This window comes from Protopterus annectens, chromosome 11.part0 (genome assembly GCF_019279795.1).
Source record: "Protopterus annectens isolate FY-2018-M chromosome 11.part0, PAN1.0, whole genome shotgun sequence".
Lineage (NCBI taxonomy): Eukaryota > Metazoa > Chordata > Ceratodontiformes > Protopteridae > Protopterus > Protopterus annectens.
In genome coordinates, this window is record NC_056745.1 from 421,287,637 (window position 1) to 421,308,766 (window position 21,130).

Here is a 21,130-nt window from a genome sequence, read left to right on the forward strand (position 1 = left end):
CGTGTGTGTGTGTATGTATATATATATATATATATATATATATATATATATATATATATACACACACACACAACACACGCACATACAACACACACACGCACACAAATAAAGAACTGTAACACAGGAAAAACTGAGGCAGTTTCCAGGAATCAGCTGGGACTCTTTTTGAAAATTATCCTCAAATTATACATTATCTGTCTTATTCACTTTTGATGCATGTGCTGGCATGTCAGAAATTAATACAAATTTATTTTCTTGTTACCTGACCTGACAAGGTCTTGTAAGCCATGTATGCATTATACTGTGAAGATGCAAATACAATGTTTAACATAATAAATTTAAATAAATATTAGGTAACATTTCAGTCTGATTATTCATAATCTTTCTGTGCTTATAAATATAAGCACAAGCTATGCATGTTAAGGTTTCCTTACTATCAGATTGCTGTTACAGTAATTAGGAACCAACCCTGAAAGTTATTAGTGTATTACAAGACTAGGAAAAGTAATGCTGCAGGTCTGCCAAATAATGCCTGCATTAACACTCAGTAATTGGATGCAAAAATCAGAAAGACTACATTGGTGAATTTATTCTGGAATCAGCAGAGCTCCGACTCAACTCCAATGCAGGAGGGTGGCCTAGTGGTTAAGGTGTTTACCTTACAAAGACAAGGTGCAGGGATTGAGCCTCACAAGGGATAATTGGCTAGGCTTACAATGGCTTGCAAGGGCAGTTAGCCTAGTACTAACCTATGAACCTATGAAATATGAGTTTATCTTGTAGTGCTCAAGTTCAACCAGTGAAAGAAAGGTAAGATCCACCAGGTTAAGTGCAGTTCTTTACAGAGAGCCCAAAACAGTGCATAGTTAAATGCTTTGTTCACAGTTATAGAATAAGCAGATGGTGCGGGATTCAAAGTAAGGCTGCGAGATACTGCTCTTACACATAGTTCATTAACTAAACAAACAGACTGGGTGCCAGCAGTGACATTTGCTGACTTCTGTCAATTTGATATCTCTGCAACTGAGCAGACTACATATTAAGATTTATTAAGATTTAATCTTAATGAAAAGGTACTATGATAAAAGGATAACAAAATATATCCTTTTAGAATAATTGTTAGGTCTAACAAATTGCTCCCATTACATCTGTTTACCTTCACGACCTGATAAAGAAGGCACAGGCAGATTAATTTATGAACATTAAGGTTTAATTTCATATTTATCATTAAAAGAAATCATTATCCAACACACATTTTAGTTTAAAAGCCTCCTAACAAGCTAGAATTCTGAATCCCTTTCCCAAGAACAAAATCAGAGAGCTATGGCAGGAAGAAAGGCTAGTCAAAGTATTCCCTGAACATGCTTTCTCTGATCAGGAAAATAAAATGCGTATCTTATTTACATATACTGTTACTGGAAATAATGTATCTGAACTCAAAGCAAAGCAGTTGCAACAAGCAAGAGATCACACTTAAGAACAGCTCTGTAAAGGGAAGGAATTACACTTTTTTTCACTGCAAGCATGCACAAGATTTCAAATGAAATAGAGAAAATTTAAAGGTTCTTTGCATGCTGAAGGACTGGTCCCAGCAATCCACTGGGGGTACTCAGGAAACAGCAGTGTGAAAAACAGACACGAATTGCTTATCTGTGGAAGCCTTACTATCATGGCTTGAATAATCAGGAGAGGCCTGGATGAAGACAATCTGATAGACAAAAGGTTAAACATATCTTATAAAGTCTGCTGTTATACTACTATCTTGGCATTTCACTGGTGATTCAGCTTTAAAAAGATGCAACAGATTAAAGAGTGCTGAATAAATGAGAAAGTACCGTATTGTATATAAAGAAACATAGAAAAACATTGATCAGTTAAGCTTAAAAAAAACGAAGACATGTATAGAAAGCAGTATAAAAGTAGTAAAATGCATTAATTTATTCTTACATGCATTAAAATACAAATTGTTTAAAAGTGTATTTGAAAAAAATTAGTAAAGAAAAGAATGCCTTTAAATATACATATTACTTCCTATGGCTGTGAAATTCAGATAACAATACTAAAGATTGTGAAAGTATGAAAAAATGAGAAACTGTAGGCTGTGCTGATTAAATATAAAATCAAATCTCTGCCATGAAGCACCAACTTGTTTACAATTCTGTACAAATGTAAGATAATTATACATTCTTTAAATATATTTTCATATATTTTTACATTTTATTATAGTGCAAATTAACCTACACAAGATTTCTCTAGAAATAATATGAAAACAAAATACTTATGACTTTCCAAAGACAGCAATAATTTTTATAACTTGTCTGATAGGCTTGTGTTGAAGTTAAACTTTTTCTTTCATTTAGTCTGCTAGTCCCAATTGCACAGATTTATTTATACACATTCACACAAAAATAAATTCTTACTATATTCAAAATTACTGTTTCTAACAGGCTGTGCCATTGTATTTATTTAACAAGTTGAACTGGATTTCTTGACTTAAATCAATCAAAAATTAGGGAGGCTTCGCAGTTTCTTTCTTTTCAATATTTCATACATATTATTTGCAGAACTCCAAAGTACAAGAAAAGATTTGTTCTATGCTCATCAACAAAATTATGTCATTGATAATGCCTTTAAAATGCAAGGGTAGCCACTGTTAATGTCTGTGGGTCATTGTCTTTAACTTTTGAACTAAATTCTCCTTTTCTGTTTTGGCCTCAGCAAGAGCAGTCTTGCATTTTGCTAATTCCACTTTCAGACATTCATTTTCTTCCAGAAGCTGAAATAAAAGGAAAAACAAAAGCATGACTATGCGCAACAATAATTATTTGTAAAAATGTTTACTATCCTAAAAGATGCAGTATCATATCATCAGCTTGGCTGTAAAGAAGCTGTTTGTTTTGGAGGGGGAAATGCATGTGAAACAAACTAAAGTAATGTACACCTTTCCCCATTTCCAAAGTAGTGTACCAGTCAACATGTCACAATATTATTTATAGCCACTTTCAATGTATGCCTATGTTATTAGGTGATGCTTTGTAGGCTGTATTTGGCTTCAGCAGCTATAAACTACAAACAAGTACACACATTCTTGCAGAGGCAGATCATACCACCAAGTAAATGAACATACAGAAAAGAACAAACCAAGCAGAATTACAAGGCAGAATGAGGATGACATCATAAAAGTGACAGGAAAGAAGTCAGTCTTGTAAGACTATGGTTAAGTACTGTAATACATGGCTATACAGCTTTATGGCAATTTAAGTAGAATGACTTACATGCCATGAGGTTAAACCCCTGATTTTACAGAAAACAGTTGAAATATAAACTTTCTGGTAGGTTTGACCACATCTCTTGTCTCTGCATGTTTTTTGTTAAGCCTTCTAACTTCAGTGTTTTAGCTACATAGCTTCTGAATGCCCATGAATTTTTTTTTTTAATTTTCAAACCTTTATCATATCCAATGAAGCCAAACCCCAGTAATATAGGAATGCTATGTTTTGTCTTTTTTCTGACCTTGTTAGTACAACACAAGTGGACTGTTTGGCTGTACTTTAAAAATGCAGAGTTTAAAACCAGGCCTGTAAACATTACAGTGCCTGCAAAATATCCAAAACAAACGGTAAAAAGGGCACATAGACAATAAAATTCTGTAAAGATTTCAAGAAACACTCAGTTGGGCTGAAGTCTTCACTGTGTAACCTCCAGCAGTGGAGGCCCATGGGATATATGCAAATGACCCATTAAGGACATAAAAGTATTTCAACCACATGACATCCGAATTCTCATGACTTTATTTATTTTTTACTTTAAAGCCTTTATAGGTACATTCAGGGCAAGAAAGACAACCCTTACCAAGCCAGATGTAGACAACCTGTGGATATATACAGAACAAATGAAACTATTACTGCATGTTAAATGAATAAACCAATTTAAATGGATGTGTGTTAAATAAAATGTAAGCCAAATGAGTCAGAATGAGAAACAAATGCAGGTTGATTTGAAAAAGTAATGGCTATGATAAAATGGCCAAATGGCAATGTGGCCGATGGAGTCCAGAAAGAAGCTGCCTGTGCAACTAAAATTCAAGCATGCAGCAGGTTAAATTAAAAAAACATGAAAAGAGGCACTGTCCCAGCTTTTAGGGCATCCTGCATAATCTGTGCAAGAAAGGACATTTCTATTAAACGCGTAAAATCAAAAACAAAATTGCTCAAAAGAACTCGCTGCTGTTGAACAGAAGCACCAAAAATACATAGATAGACAGCATACATATATACAAACCAAAAATAAACTACTTAAGTGGTACTACTTGATACCAAGAAATTTGAAAATGCCTCTGATGTGCTAACACGGTACTGCATGTTAAGTGGCTAGAAATAAACACTGATAATTATGGAAGACAAACAATATAAACTTTAAAACAGACGTATATAGCACAATCTTTTTTCAGAAAATACACTAACTTTTAAACTAGGTAAAACATGCTCAAGATAGCTGTATGTTTTCTTAACCTATTCTGGCCACAGAGTAGCATTCATTAGACCAAAACTGCTAACATTTAAGTACAAAAACCTAGCAGACTTCTTTTTCAATTACTATTATTTAAAAAGTAAATTGTTCTAACAGTTTATGCTATGTGGTCTGTGAAGAGCTAGGAAGAGTAAAACAATTAACAGTATGAATGTAAATATCGCATGTGGTCAAAATCAGAAAACATTTCAAATATTGTGAATAATCACAATAGCATCATCCCAGTTTAATTTTTCCAAGTATTTTGGATTTCTAATACCATGACAGGAATGTATCCATTCCTAAGTCAAAGTAGGATTGAAGTCTGTGAAATTCGCATTGTTTCATTCTTTGATGCCAGCCGAAAGTATTCTTCACACAACCAGGAATATGCCAAGAACAGACTCCTTCTGCAGCTCATGCGAAGTTACATGCATCTGTAAGCTCATGTTTCCAATGCTTGTCAATTACTTCAATATCGTAATGTTTGCACAATCCCCATTGCAACAGTCTCTCCACACTATTATGCTTTTCAGTATACAAGCCCTCTGCCATTACAGTATTACACCCAGCAACAAGATGTATGACTGTTTCTAGTTCTATTTTACAGAACGTGCATTTGTCTGTTTCTTCTACATGTTCAATGGACTTTGGAAACGAAGGTATATATACTCCATTATCCTGGGCCATTAATATTAACTTTTTATCTTTTGGTTTAAATTCATCTTATTTTAGCCAATCCTGCGTCAAATCCTGATCAACATGAGGTTGTTTCAGGAGTTTTCTGTACCTGCAACTATATTTTTGCCTTTTTCACATTTCTTGCCTTCTCACCTGATCCCTCTTCTTTATTCTTTCTTTTGCTTTTTGGCACATTCGGTTGCTGCCTGTTTTTGTCTACTTCTGGTTTGGTTTTCATTCCCACTTGACCCAAATATGCTTCTACTAAACTAAGTATGAAAGTCACTGTAGATTTGTTCTCCATGTTTTAAAACTTTCACTATGTTTGGATCTGGTGGGGTCAACAGATATATATTCAGTACTAGGACTCCAGATATATACCTGTAATCAATTTTGAGGAGGGCTGTACTGCCTTCAGAACATGGAATACATATAATCTTGCTATACACTGATTTTATATATCATTTGATAAGCGTTAAGCACTTTTCTTGTTCAACTGATCCACTACCTTTTGGGGCCAGCCGATCACCCCAAAATTGTAAGTTAGAAAAGGAAAAGCAAATTGGTTTATAGCTTTGACTTTGTTCCTAAATGTCTGGGCCATTTTCAGTATTAATTTTAGTATTTTAAAATATTCCTTACTGAGTTTTGTTCACATTTTATTGCTGATCCTTCCTCAATTTCCAAATATTTATACACTCCTATCTGCTCAAGTTCCTTTATATCACACTCCTGTCCCAGACTGATAATTTCTTGGTGCTGCAGCTTTCGTGCTTTACATGTTACCTTTGCAAATTTATCAAGACCAAATGCCATTCTTATACTAGTAGAGAAAGTTTTGACCACTCCCAGTTGTGCCATCAAGCTCCTTCATCTGAAGAACTATACAGTTTTAAATCATCCACAAAATCTTTACACTTAGTTTCCTGAGAGCCAAATTGTAATCATGGCCTAATCTGGTAAGTAGACAGCTTAATGGGTTAAGGGCAAGACAAAAAGAGCAGTGGTGACAAGAGTCACCCTGGAATATATCTCCTTTGAAATTTTATCGATGGGATAATATTTTGCACTTTAATATGGCTCAGCTGCAAAATGGTTTGCCACTGTTTCATGGTCACTACAATGTAACTGATCAATGTACAGTGTCTTATACATCTGTAAGCACTCCTTTATCCATGAATGTGGAATACTGTCAAATGCTTTTTTGTAATCTATTCAAGCCATACTAAGATTCTTCACCTTTTTACAATTCTCTGTTATAGTTTTAACAACAAGTGATCCTTTGTTTCATATGACTTTCTTTTGTTACCCTTTTGTTCTATTGCCATGACCAAGCTTTCTTCTAAATGACTATAAAATCTGTCACCATGAGTTCCAGTTTATACATCGTCAGAATCAGGTTATTACTCTATAATTTTTAGGACAGTTTGCAGGTTCACTCTTAAGGAGGAGTATCATTTTTCCTGTTGTTAACCAAGTTGGTGTCTGTTCAGGGGCTGTGAATATACTAGTTCTTAGTCCAGCCTACATTTTTGTGTTGTTGTTGTGTCTTTCAGCTTTTCCCAGTTAGGGATCATCACAGCGGAACTCCGGTCCGCTAATGATTGGCAGTAGATTTTTATGTGCCGAGTTGCCGGCCCTGACGCACAACCTTCAACGAAGGTACGCCCATTCACGCACGTCTCCACACATAAGATCCTCTAGCTGAGAATCGAACAGGACGTCTTACTGTGAGGCGACAATGCTACCGCAGCACCACCACCGCAGTAGGCTACATTTTTGTGTAAAGATGTTAATACTTTTAGCCAGACGTTAGGTACTGCATCTGGGTCTAGGGTTTTCCAGTTAGAGGAGCTTTTCTTAATTTTATGTCAATTTCTCTGGCTGTTATCCCATTTCATAACATGTACATTTGAACCTCTTAGTGCTTCTTTTACTTCTTCTATCCATTCAGCATCTTTGTTATGTTCCACAAGGTCCTTCATAGATATTTCTCCAACTGTGTCTAATTCTTCTTCTTTTGATTGTGCTTTTAGTCCTTTTGTTTGTTTCCCAAATCTCTATAAAACTGTTTTGGGTCATCAGCTTATTTTGTATTTTTCCTTTATATTTACCAGCACATCATCTAAGTTTTTCTGCCTACACCGATATCTTCAGTTTATTACTTGCAATAGTATACGATAGATCCTGGTTTGTTCTTATGCAGCACATTACTTTTATCATGTCTATCTTTCTAAGTATTTTTATCTGTTCCCTATAATCTTCTAACAGTGACACTTATTGTATTAATTGCTTTATAGTTTTCCTCTATTTGATACTTCCCTGATGGCATTTGAATTCTTCCCTTCCTTTCCCTTACTGCCACGTATTTTTGAGGTAAGATTATCTGTTATTAATTTAGCTGCACAGTAGTATATTCTCTTTACTTCTGTTACATCCCAAGAATTTCGGTTAATAGTCTTGATTACTCTATTCATTTATCAGACTTTTAACATTTTGGGTCTTATTGACTTCCTGTAATCTATTTCTTTCATCAATCTCAATATGTCTATCCATTTCTATTAAATCAAGCAACTCTTACCACTGATCACTTTCTTTTGAGGGCAAATTCTTTATTCTGCATTTCCTGTGGGCATTTTACAGAAAGTTCCATAACATCTTTCTATGACATATTCTCTTCAGCTGCATCCTGCATCATCAAATGCTCTTTCATGGGAACTCTCTGACCTATCATCCACATTAACTGTGTCAAGTTACCACTCTTTCCTGCCCCTTCCCTTGCTATGCAACTTCAACTGAAATTTGCACTGGTTTCCTACTGGGGGTGTAGAGTATCTTCATGTGAACAGGGATCAGATGATTCCCGTTCCTGTTTCTCCTTAAATTGTTTCGAAAGCTATGACATTACCAGAGTTAGACGTTTAATACTAAATCCTTCACTTCGCAGATAACTCATAACTTCAATTTCTATTTCTTTAACTTCGCCATAATGAATCCTCTTTTTTACTTTCCCCTTTTGTTTTCTTATTTTTTGTATTGTGAAGTTTTCCCTATCTGGATACCTTTGCCTGTATTTCTCTTCAAATATCTTTGGTGCTGCTTTTTTGTATTGCTTAGTTTTTGTAGAGCAATGTGTGTGCATGTACCTTTAAGAATCTATCCAAGGTCTTGCACAAGTGTACAAATACTCAGCACGTGTGAGCCTGACTGCCACTTTGTAGTAAGCTGTTGAAATGTAAGCATGTATACATGTAAAGTCTGTTAATCAATTTGTTTATATTTATGATGCTGCTATCCATCCTATGTTTATGTAATAAAGCATCTAAACAAACTAACCCGCCTGCCTGTCTTCTATGTTAGAGAGGGACAAGCAACATTTTGTCAGACGTGGCATGTCTAAAAGGACATGGTGTCAAAGGAAGTATGGCCAAAATGACTTGTTGCCAGAAAGAGCTCCAGTTTCTTCAGTTAGAGTCCAAGAGGCACCTGGTTGGTATTGGAGGAATGTAGAGGAGTGGATCATCCCTACTGCATGTATAACTTGCACAGGTCAGACACGAATTTCAGATGTTAAAACTTGCTCAAACAATTTCTTATTCGCAAATATGAAACAATGGCATACAGAATGCCCTAAATGATATTCGAATAAATCAATATGTCTGATATTGATAAAAATATTTGAATTACTATAGAAAAATGTTTTAAATAAAGTCCAAATTGCATAAAATGAATAAAATAAGAGAAACGACAACATTTTTTGCTAAGCCCATATTTTTCGCATTAAAGATATCCAAGTTATCAGAAGTGTATAAAGTATTCTTATGTTTGTGCTGTATTACAGTAAAGTTATTTCGCAAAATACAGCCCTTACAGAGCATCCTGCGGTGGTGGTGCTGCGGTAGCGTTGTCTCCTCACAGTAAGACGCTGTCCGGTTCGATTCTCAGCTAGAGCGTCTTCAGCGTGGAGACGTGCGTGAATGGGCATGCCTTCGTTGAAGGTTGTGCGTCAGGCCTGGCAAGCCGGTATGTAAAACTCAACTGCCAATCATTAGTGGACCAGAGTTCCGCTGTGGCGACCCCTAACTGGGAAAAGCCGAAAGACACAAACAGCCCTTACAGAGCATATTTAGCAAATGACCATATTTCAGAGAGTTTATTGTGCATTTGAATGTTATTACATGCTCACAGAACAGTTTGTACATAATTACAAGGGCCATATTTTATAATGTTTTGTACATACTTTGTGGACATGGCCGATGGATTTTGAAAACCCAGTGCACTTGTGTTTGACAACAGTATTGGAGAGAACTGCAGTGTGTTTGAGCAAGAGTATGACACTGTCATGCAGGCTGCATTTCTGATAAAGATGACCATAAAAGGTTATTTGTTCTGCTTAATTTAGCTGGGTCAGAAGTCATTGAAAGGGAGAACTCATTTGTGTATGCACCTGCTGTCTTTGAAGGAGAGGGGAAAAACGTCACACTGATGCACTGGCTGAGTCAAGGGGGGACCCCCAATTGTTTAAAACATAAATTTAGAGAAATGTGTAACCGCCAGACAAATGTTACAATGGAAAGGCACTTATTTTACACAAGGGATCAAAAGCCTGATGAAACTTTTGCAGCATATATAACTTCCTTGAGAAACAAAGCTAAAACGTGCAGATTTGGTGAGCTGATAAAAGACAGACTTCTGTGTGGTATTAATGATGATGCTGTGAAAAAGATTTTACTTCGTGACAGCGATTGAGGTTTGTCAGATATACGAGTTCACAGAACAGCACACAAATATGCTTACAAATGAGAGATGCATGATTCCTCTGTTTGGCAGGTACAGATTTTTGAGAATGCCATTTGGGATAAATTCTGCAAGTGAAGTCTTCCAATGTGCAATGGAGCAAATTTTTTCTGGGTATCCTTGTGCTATTATAGGAGACGACATACTAGTAGGGGGTAATGGTGAAGCTGAGCATGACAGAAACCTCAGAAAGGTTCTAGAAATAGCACGTCAAGTGAATCTTAAGCTCAATCCACAGAAATTCAAATTCAGGCTACAAGAAGTTACTTATGTTGATCACTTATTTACCAGTTCAGGCCTATGACCAGACCCTTCCAAGCAAACAGACATTCTTGAGATGCCCGCTCCAGCCAATGTTCAAGCCCTGCAACGTTCATTCAAGACTTGAGCCAACTAGCAGTACTGCTCAGAGAGCTGACACACAAAGATGTATCATGGTCTTGATTGGAGCAACACCAGAGAGCATTTTATGTCCTGAAACAGAGAACTGCTAGTCCACCAACTCTCAGATACTATGATGTTCACAAGCCAGTTACTCTTTCCTGTAGTGCTTCGAAATTTGGTCTTGGTGCAGTCATTCCTCAAAAGGGTCAACCTGTTGCCTGTGTGTCCACATCTCTTACCCAAAGTGAAATGCAGTATGCTCAGATTGAGAAAGAGCTTTTGGCAATCGTGTCTGCATGTTCAAAGTTCCAGGATTATGTTTATGGTGGACATATCCAATCAAAACAGACCACCAACCTCAAATCACTATCTTGAGGAGCCTATGCATACAGCTCCAGCCAGATTGCAACGTATGATGTTGAGATTGCAAAAGTATAACTTCACTCTTGTCTACAAGAAAGGCAAACTTCTTTTATCTTGCTGATACATTGTCCAGATTGCCCAGAAATACCACTGAACAACAGGAGAATGAGAACCTTAATTTTGAAATGATGGATGTGAGAAATCTTTCTTCTACACGTCTTGAGCTGAAAGATCACAAAAACCACAGATACAGTTTTACAGACGCTCAACCACTTTATTCAACAAGGATGGCCATCAAAACAATCTAATTTACCTCAAGAAATGCAACCTTATTTTCCATACAGAGATGAGATTTTGTCCAACAATGGTAACATTATGAAAGGTCTGAAATTAATTGTTCCAAAGTCCTTGAAACAAGAGTACATTACTACCTTGCATCATAGTCACGCAGGAATAGACTCTACCAAAAGAAGGGTGAGAGGTCTAGTATTTTGGCCTTCTATGTCACAAGACATTGAGAGTGCTATTATCTTGTTCCAAGTGTAATAGTACTAAGCCACATCAACAGATAAACCACTTCAGCTAAACCAAATTCCTGAGCTACCTTGGTCGACAGTAGCCACTGACATTTTCGAGTGGAATGGTCAACATTACTTAGTTAGCAGATTCTTTTTCTAATTGGTTTAAGATTGACCTACTTCCTAAAATAGCATCCAGTACTGTCATTACTAAGATGAAGCATTTCACAGTCCATGGTAGTCCACACAGTTATTTCTGACAATGGCATGCAGTTTATAAGTCAACAGTTCAAAAGATTTGTCGAAGAGAGGGACTTTACTCATGTCACACGTAGCTCAGAGTACCGGCAGTCAAATGGTTTGGCAGAACGTGCAGTTCAAAGTGCAAAACAATTACAGGAGAAGTCAAAACGAGACAATAGTGATGTTTTCCTGAATCTCTTGAATCTGTGAAATATTCCTTGTGACAAACAACTTGGTTCACCTGCTCAGAGACTTCTATCAAGACAAACCAGAACCACATTATGAATCAGTAGTCAATTGTTGGGTCCATGTCTTTAGAACAACAGTCAGTGAAAACCAATCTGTTGAAGATGCATTTAACCCAGAAGTCTTACTACGATAAGACCAGCAAACTACTCAGTCCATTACGATAAGGAGAAGTGGTAAGGATGCAAACATCCAAAGGTTATGATTGGATTGGTGTCATGAAGAATATTTTCCCAGAGCCGAGATCATACATTGTGGAATCACAAGGAGTTGAGTTTAGGCAGAATCTGAAACATTTGATGCCGGTGTCCAAGCCTATACCACAGCACGTAGCCTGTGAGAAAGACCATCTCAGAGTGAGTTGTCTAGTGTTCCAGTTCCAGAGAATACTCCTGTTCCTGTGATGAATCCAGAAGTTCCTGATATGAGTTGTTCACCGAAGACTGTCCCTGTTGCTAAACCCAGCTTAGATTATGTTACCAGATCAGGCCATATCTCCAGACCATGTAGACAGCAACTTGGACATGAACATTGTATTTGTTTCTAATGTCTATAATAATGCATGTCTAACTCCAATGTTGTTTTTACTAAGGTAACCGTTTTAGTAGGGAGGATATAGATCAAAATGTGTGTATGTACCTTTAAGAAACTATCCATGGGCTTGCACAAGAGGATAAATGCTGTTCACGTGTCAGCCTGACTACCGTAAGCTGTTAAGATGCAAGCATGTATGTATGTAAGGTCTGTCTGTTAATCAGTCTATTTATATTTTATGATGCTGCTATCCATCCTGATATGTTTCTATGTAATAAAGCATCTAAACGAACTATCCCACCCTGCTTGTCATCTATGTTAGAGAGGGACGAGCGACAGGTTTGCTTTCTGCTTTGCATAAATATCACACCATATTAAATCTCTTTTTCTTTCCCATGTCCATATTTCTTTTTCAGATGACTCCCGCTCCACTTGTTTTTCCTTACTTTGGGGGCTCTTTGTCCCATCATCCTGTGACAACCTGCGTTGGACATTCTACACTAAACCCTTCATTTCACAGGTATTCCATAATGACAGTTTCTATTTGTTTAACTTCTGCTCTACTGATCTTCTGTTCTATGTTCCTCCTTTGTGATCTTAATTTTTGTGTTTTGAAATTTTTCATATCTGGGTGCTTGGCCTGTATTTCAACTATCTTTGGAGCTGCTTTTTTGTATTAAGTTTGGCTTTCTCTTTTGCATAAATATTGCACCATATCAGACCTCTATTTCCATGGCCATGTTTCTTTTTATAGCTTTCAAAAATCTCCAGGTTTTGTTCTTTATTTTTATATACTTCTTCAGTCGCTTCTTTTGCCAAATTTTCATGAAATCTGTTGTATTAATGAACACAAATTTGCATTTGAAGCTTTTGAAAGTTTTTCTAATGCAAGTATTTTTCTTTCATCCAATTTCTCTCCTAACCTTTTTGAATATCTTTTATTCAGAAATTCTGGGCTTTTTTTGTACAGATTCATAGACTGTTACTGGGCTAATGACCTGGATAAGGCTAGCCATGTTTTCCTGAAAGAATAATGATGTCCTGTACCCAAATAGGACATTGAGCTCCAGGCATTTATAAGCTACCTCTATCCATAAGGGACATAGATGCCAGGCCCTGTGTAAATTTCTTATTCCCCATCCATTTGTCTAGGTTGTGCTTAAACTGGGTGCTAGACAAACTCAGCTTCACATGGATGTAAAGCCTGTTCCATAGGAGGGGCAGTCTCTGGGACACATCTGTCTCCCCAGCATATTTTAAGTCGCAGACGAAATTTAGGTCCCTAGACATTGTATTTATGGTAATCTTAGACTTACAGATATGGAGGGGTTTGAGGGTGCCTTGTAAGCCAGACATGGATCACCCCATAGCAATCTATAGGAGGCTGAGTAGAGGGAAAGAGCTGTAAGGCATTCTGAATAAGGTAGGATTGTTGCACCTTGTATTACTTTTGTAAGGAACCTCCGAGTTCGCTCTAGTTGCTCCAAATGCCTGAACGGGTACATACCAAAGGAAGCACTGTACATTATGATTGGTCTGGCAAGGGCAGAGTACAGTGACATAATGATGTCTTTGGACCTAAATGCCATGCACTTACAAGTTGCACAATATAAAAAGGATTTTCTCACCACTGTGGCTACATGGTGATCGAAGGTAAGGCTATTGTCTACGTGTGTACCCAGATCCCTGACCACTGGGTTGACGCTTAAGGGTGCATCATCAGCATGGTAATTAGCCAGGATAGTTGACTTCCCAAAGGGTACAATTATGCATTTTTTAGCATTGAGTTTAAGACCACTGTTTTGGCATGATTTATTGGTCAGAGATAGACCTTCTCGAAGAATGCTAGTTTCTGCAGGGGAGTTGATGATAATTCCCATCTTGCAATCACCTGCAAACTTAGTCAGCTATAAACCTTCAACAGGGGTTCATACGTAAACACTACACAATCAGTCTGCAGACTATTACATGTCTAGCCAATAAATAAAGGTGAGAATCAAACCCTGTATGTTGTGTCTGTGAGATTAAGACCTTAACCATTATGCCGACAATAAATTTATTTCTTATCCTCAATAGTCCACTTTTGTTATCTTTTTGACTCTTTTCCGGGTGTTAGTCTTTATGTTTTTGTGGACTACTACTTCCTTCAACAACAGGGGCCCATCCTCCCCCTAAGCTTGGTCTAACCCCATTGTAGGAATTTTTCTGTGTCTGGAGGATTCTACACCGTCATTTTTTTCCAGTCTTGGTGTCAGTGTGCATATCAGAATTAGGCACTTTTTTATCCTGGGACTTGTGCACCCAGCTTCTTATTTTTCAACCTACTTCTGTCCAAGATATATGCTAAATAATAAAATACAGTCTATACATTAGTGTCTTCTTGGTGAGACTTTGTAAAAACAGGGTCTACCTTGTGAAGGTACTTACCAAGACTTAACTCCAGCAATACTACTCACCTTTGCTTGCTGACTTAATCATCTCTCCATCTGGACTCCTGCCCAACCTGAAATCTGCGGTGCTGCAGTACTGTTATGTTTAAGCAGGATTCTGACTTAGAGGCATTCAGTCATAATCCCACAGATGGTAGCTTTGCACCATTGGCTCCTCAGCTAAGCACATGCACCAGATGTCTGAACCCGAGGTTCCTCTAGTACTGAGCAGGATTACTATCGCAACAACACATCATCAGTAGGGTACAACTAACCTGCTCACTATAGTTTAAACCCAGCTCACGTTCCCTATTAGTGGATGAACAATCCAATGCTTGGCGAATTCTGCTTTACAATTATAGGAAGAGCCAACATCGAAGCAATGTTGTTACGAATGCTTGGCCGCTTATCCTGTGTGACTATCCTGATTTGCTCATAGGTTTAGGAAATTCACCACAAGATAAAATTTGACTCTGTGCCAGTGACATATGCTTCAAGAAAAGTTCTTGCAATACTCAAGACAAAGCAGAATAGGAACTTAACAGAATTGACTTCTGAGTTGTTACTAAAGAGCAACCAGAGTGAAAACAGAATGAGTGAGTATCAAGGTCACTACAGTATGGCTGCTATTGTACTGACACTCAAAATCTAAATAAAGTGATTAAAACAGAGAACTACTATTGCTTACAGATGAAGAAAGTGGCCTGCTGAATGCTAAATGCAAAGTCGTCTCAGTACTAAATGCAAGATAAGGCCTTTGGCACATAAGCTAGATGAACAAAGCTCTAAATTGTGTACTTTTAATATGTCACTAAGAAGGTATGGATTCCTTATACTTTCATTTGGTTATTTCATCAGAACTGGGGGTGTCAAAGAACTAATGTTCAATTAACTGAAGGATTAGAATGTGCTGTAAACATAAGACAAATAGAGCATGAAAACAGGCTGATAAAGCTGCTGAACAGATTAAGACAGCATCTTTTCAAGCTGATCATGAGCCAATGCAAAATAAGAATGTCAAATTTGAAATATGTGGGTAGTATTTTAACACTAGAGGATCTACAACCTGGTCAAGGAAAGAATTTGGAGTAGAAAATAAGCAGATATTACAGGATTTTATAAGAATGATGCAGATTCTTGCAAAGATTATACGTAACATGCATAAGATAAGCATGGTTCTAAGAAAGCTGTCAGAGCAATAGGAAGTTTATGTAGTTTGGGACTGGAGCTATGAACAGGGAGAAAGCTTTGAGGTACTTCAGGAAATAGTCACTGATGCCCCACCATTAAAAGTCTAGGGCACAGATAATTTAGAAAGTACAGTTGTGTACACTTACCATGAATGTAGATGTTCGAGTGTATTCACTGGTGCAGTCATCACATTTGGGTTATTTGCTTGCAGTAGCCGTCAGTCAGCCTGATTATCAAAGTCTTGGGTCCTGCGTCGGTTACTGTCTCATCTTTCATGACATCAGGTAGTCAGGGGTATAAAGCATGCAGCCGATGCCATTACATCAGTTTTTCTTGCCCCAGACGTCAGGTGCCCCCATAATGGCAAGCAATTATACATACAAGGTTACACCTCCAACAAAAAAAGCAAATACACCAAAAAGCTTTAAGCATAATAACCAAGAATAGAGGTATAGCCAATAGAAGTCAAGGGGCTGGAGGGAGGGTAACTAGGACTGTAACAGTGAATACACTCGAACATCTACATTTATGGTAAGTGTACACAACTGTACTATGTTATTCGTGTTTCACTGTTGCAGTCATTACATTTGGGTAGATTCCCAAAGCTAAGGATGAGAGGAGGAAATTAGATAGCATTAGGACCAGCTATAAGGGCCTGCAAGACTGCAGTGGCAAAGCCAGCTCTATATTTAAAGAAAACTGGCAAATGGTAATGCTTGGTGAAAGTATGTACAGAACTCCAGGTAGCAGCTTCTAGGATGCCCCTGGTAGGGACACCTCTGAGAAAGGCTGTAGAGGTAGATGCAGCCCTGGTTGAATGTGGTCTTATCCCCTGTGGAGTAGGTTTTCCATGGTGCTTATAGCAGAAATAAATGCAATGGCCCATCCATTTAGAAATGGTTTGCTTTGAAATGGCCTTGCCCTCTGCCCCTGCAGCAAACGCAACCAGCAGCTGTTCAGATTTCCTGAGTGGTTTAGTCCTGTCCAAGTAAAATCTAAGTTGTCTGTGCACATGTAAGGAGTGCAGTATTCGTTCCCCTTTGTTGTGTGGATTAGAAAAGAAGGTTGGTAAATGAATGGACTGATTAAGGGCCACACTGGATAACACCTTGGGCATGAAGGAGGGATTGGTCCTGAGGGACACCCTGTCTGCATGAAAGATGATGAAAGGCTCCACTGCCATGAAGGCCTGTAATTCAGGCACCCTTCTTGCTGATGTGATGGCTAAAAGGAAGGCTGTTTTCCAAGAAAGGAATTTCAACTCTGCATTTGCAGCTGGCTCAAAAGGAGGTAGAGTGAGTTTTTCCAATACAAAGATAAGGTCCCAGGCTGGAGTAGGGACTCTCCTGGGTGGTCTTAAGTTGTTGGCCCCTCTGAGGAACTGCTTCAGCAGTGGATAAGAGAAGAGAGGTGGTTCTGTGTTGTAATGAGCTGAAATGGCTGAGGCATGAATTTTGATGGAGGAAAAGGCAAGGCCCTTGTGAAGCATCTCAGTTAAGTATTGGAGAATTTGAGGTAAATTGGGCACTGCTGTGCCCATCCTCTGAGTTTGGTTCCAGGAACAGAAACTTTTCCATTTTTCAGCATAGGATTTTCTAGTACTAGGCCTCCTTGCCTCCAGAATGACATCCAACACTTGCTTACAGAGGGATGGCAACAGACAGATCAGGTAATTAGCCAGGCTGCCAGGTTCAGGGTTTGAAGCTGTGGGTGCAGAATCTGGCCCTCCTGCTGGGACAGCAGGGCAGGGGTCTGAGGCAGGTGCCATGATGCCAGCAGTGACACACTGTGCAAAGGGGGGGGGGGGCAGTCTGATGCAATCAGTATCGTCTCAGTTTGTCTTGCTTGATCTTTAGTAGTACCTTGCAGAGGGGGAAAGGCATCCAAGATGAAGGACAGGGCATCCAGTTTCCAAGCTTGTTTGTGGGGAGTCCTTGTGCAGAATTTGTCCAATTGGTAGTTCTTGAAGGATGCAAACAGTCTATCTCTGGGCTCCCCCATTTGTTTCACAACATGTTGAATATCTTTGGTTCCAATTTCCACTCGTGTGGGTCCATGAGATTTCTGCTTAGTTCGTCTGCCAGTGTATTTAGCTTTCCTGGCAGGAACTGAGCCTGTAGGTGCCCTTGGTAGCTCAAGGCTGTGTTCCACAGAGCCATGGCAAGTCTGCAGAGTGGGTTCCCCCCTGCTTATGTACCACATAACAGTGGTGCTGTCCGTCTTTACCATTAATTGTCCTGAAAGAATGTGGTCCTTAAAGGCTGTCAGAGCATTCTGTACAGCTAACATTTCTTTTGGATTGATATGCAGGTGTATTTGACTTGGGTTCCATTTGCCCTGAATGCACTTCCCTGCTAAGTGAGCCCCCCATGCATAGTCTGATGCGGCTGTTGTTATGGTTTGGGCGGCGGGGGTAGAGTGAATGGTAATCCCTTGTTTTGATGACAGGCCTCTGCCCACCAAAGGAACTCTATCTGTAGACAAGATATGATAGGAATCATTGCTTCTAGATCCTGAGAATGTTGACACCATAGGCTTTTTAGATAACATTGTAGTTTTCTCATATGCAATTTTGCATATAGAATTAGGAGAATGCAGGAGGCCATGAACCCCAGGGCTTGCAGTATTTTCCTTGCAGATAGTTTGGTCTTTGTGGCCAGTAGTTTGAAGTAGGCTGTCAAATAAACTTGTTTCTCTGGCATGAGGAAAGCCATCTGGGAAGTTGTGTTAAAGCTTGCTCCCAGGAATACAATTTGTTGGCAGGGTACAAGATGTGATTTATTTTCATTTATGGTGTACCCCAGCAGAGTTAGCAATTTCTGTACAAACGCCAGATGATTCAATAATATGTCCTGGCTTTTTGCCTGAATTAGACAACCGTCCAGGTATGGGTATATTTGAATATTTCTTTGCCTGCAAAATGCAATGACTGGAGCTGGGCAATTTGTGAATACCCTGGGCACAGTAGATAAGCCAAAGGGCAGTGCTGAGAACTGATAGTGCATGTAGCCTGCTTTGAAGCGTAGGTATCTTCTGCAGGATTCCCTTATTGGGATGTGCAGGTAGGCTTCCTTTAAATCCAGTGTTGCCTACCAGGCATCCTTGCCTAGCATAGGAAGCAGCTGGTGAAGAGTTAGCATCTTGAATTTTGGGATCACCAAAAATGCGTTTAGGATGGAGAGGTCCAGGATAGGACACCAGGAGTTGTCGTTTCTGGGCACCAAGAAAAGTCTTGAGTAGAAACCCTATCCTCTTGCCTCTTCTGGGACAGGTTGAATAGCCCTGATACTTGAGAGACAGAACTTGCTTTTGAGCCTCTGCCCACTGATTTGGGGGTAGATCTGGCCAACCGTTTGGGGTTGGTAAGGAGTCGAATTGGAATCTGTATCCTTGAGAAACTACATTTAAAACCCATTTGTCCTGGGTAATGAGTTCCCAATTTTTTTGCCTGCAGGGCAATCTTTCCCCCTAAAGGAACAGTCAGTTGTGCAGGGCTTAGAAGTTTTAAAGTTAAGTCACTGAGGCAGTTTACCATAGGGGGGAGTCTTATTGCTCCCTGCTTTGGGACTGGGAGCCCCCCACTGCTTAGTCCTGTGAGTACCTTGGGACTGAAGCCTGGGTGTTCTGCTGGTTCTGGGTTTGGACTGAGAAGGCCTGGAAGAGGCAGGAAAGGACCAATTCCTACTAAATCTGGGAGGCTGTACTTGCAGGAAATCTTTAACAGTTTGCAGAGATTTAGCTTTTTCCTTCATCTTTTTAAGTACTACTTCTGCTTTGTTGCCAAACAGGCAGTCTTGGTTTAAGGGAGCATCCAGCAATTTAGCTTTAATATGATATGGCAAAGATTGCTCCTTAAGCCAAGCATGCCTTCTAAGTACAGACCCAGTGACAGCAGCCCTGCTAGATGCCTCTAATGAATCAAAACCACATTGCAAAGTATGTTTTCCAAATTGTTCAGCAGAATGCATTAAATCCTGTAAATCTTTATTTTCAGCACAGTCAGGAATCAACATTTTCTGTTTAAGCAATCCAATAATATGCTGCTGATACTTTAACATATGAAACTGGTAGTTTAAAGCCCTAATGGCCAAGGTTGCAGAAGTGTATACCTTCTTACACCATCCATCCAGCGCCCTGGAATCTCTATCAGAGGGAGTAGGATTTTTGGCAGTAGTAGCTTAATGCCCATGGGTCCCTGTGAAATGGTCTCAGAATCCACAGTAGGATTTTTAAAAAGGAACTTGAGAGAGTCAGGAACCCTGCAATACCTATCAGGTTTTCTGGTAGCAGGAGGTAAAGAGTTAGGGGCCAAGCTAGATTCCGAGAAATCATCATCAACAATGTCCAGTACAGGGGGGATAGCTAAAGGCCTGTGTTGGGGCAGGAGTGAGAAATCCCTAAGCCTCTTTTTAGAGTCAGAGTAATCCTGGCTTTCCCAGCAAAAATGCTCCCTAAGAGTATGCAAGGTTTCACCAAAAGAGAAATCCTCTGGAGGGGAAGCAGAGGGAATGGAGTCCTCTGCATCAGAATCCTCATAGGTAGAGAAGGGTAAATACTGGTCAGAGGAAACAGAAATTTCAGAGTCCTGATCAGAAGCATCATAAGGAAAATCAATCCTACGTCTCTTAGAGGGGGAAGGGTGGCTTCCTCTGATTATTGTAATGAGGTCTTCAGCCATTTTTATCATCTGTTTTTTAGGCATAGAGGCCTGACCATGCGGGCTGGGCGTCAGTTTTCTAGGCATGGATCGAGTTTTTGGCCTTGAAGAAGAAGATGACGTTGGTTTAATATGCAAGTCAGTAGGCCTGAATACACCCTCAAAAGCCGGTGCCTGCACATCGGCTCCGGACCCATCCAAGGTAGAGATATCAGCAGGTTCCACAGTTGAAGCATCTCGCGGCATACCGGACTTCGAATGGGTCTCAGTAGAGGCCTGCGCATCTGAAGTAGCGGGTATCAGGGGCTGCGAAAGCGCCTCACTGAGTACCTGCGAACTGGCGACTAGCTTAGGAGAAGCATCGTCGGCAGCTTTGGACCTATGCGGTCTGTCTTTGTCTTTATCTTTGCGTTTTTTTTGGAATGTTGGTAGTCGGGTGGCTTACCAAAGCCATTTCTGGATAATTGAACCAAGTACCAAAATATTTAGAAGTGTAAATAAACCGATGACGAATAGCTCGCTGTTTAAATAAGGCACAAAACCAACAGAGGGGTACGTCGTGGTCTGGGCCTAAGCAA

The 21,130-nt window shown here is 39.2% G+C and overlaps 1 protein-coding gene across 1 annotated transcript in view; it reads right to left on the minus strand.

Annotated features, from left to right (window-relative positions):
• Positions 1 to 1,914: 1,914 nt before the first annotated feature.
• The window catches only part of UHRF1BP1L (UHRF1 binding protein 1 like), a 2,202,923-nt gene continuing 2,183,707 nt past the window's right edge, over positions 1,915 to 21,130 (minus strand). The window contains exon 21 of the mRNA XM_044087916.1: positions 1,915 to 2,776. Coding sequence (XP_043943851.1) covers positions 2,654 to 2,776 — 123 coding nt within the window. The 3' untranslated portion in view covers positions 1,915 to 2,653. The remainder of the gene's footprint in view (positions 2,777 to 21,130) is intronic.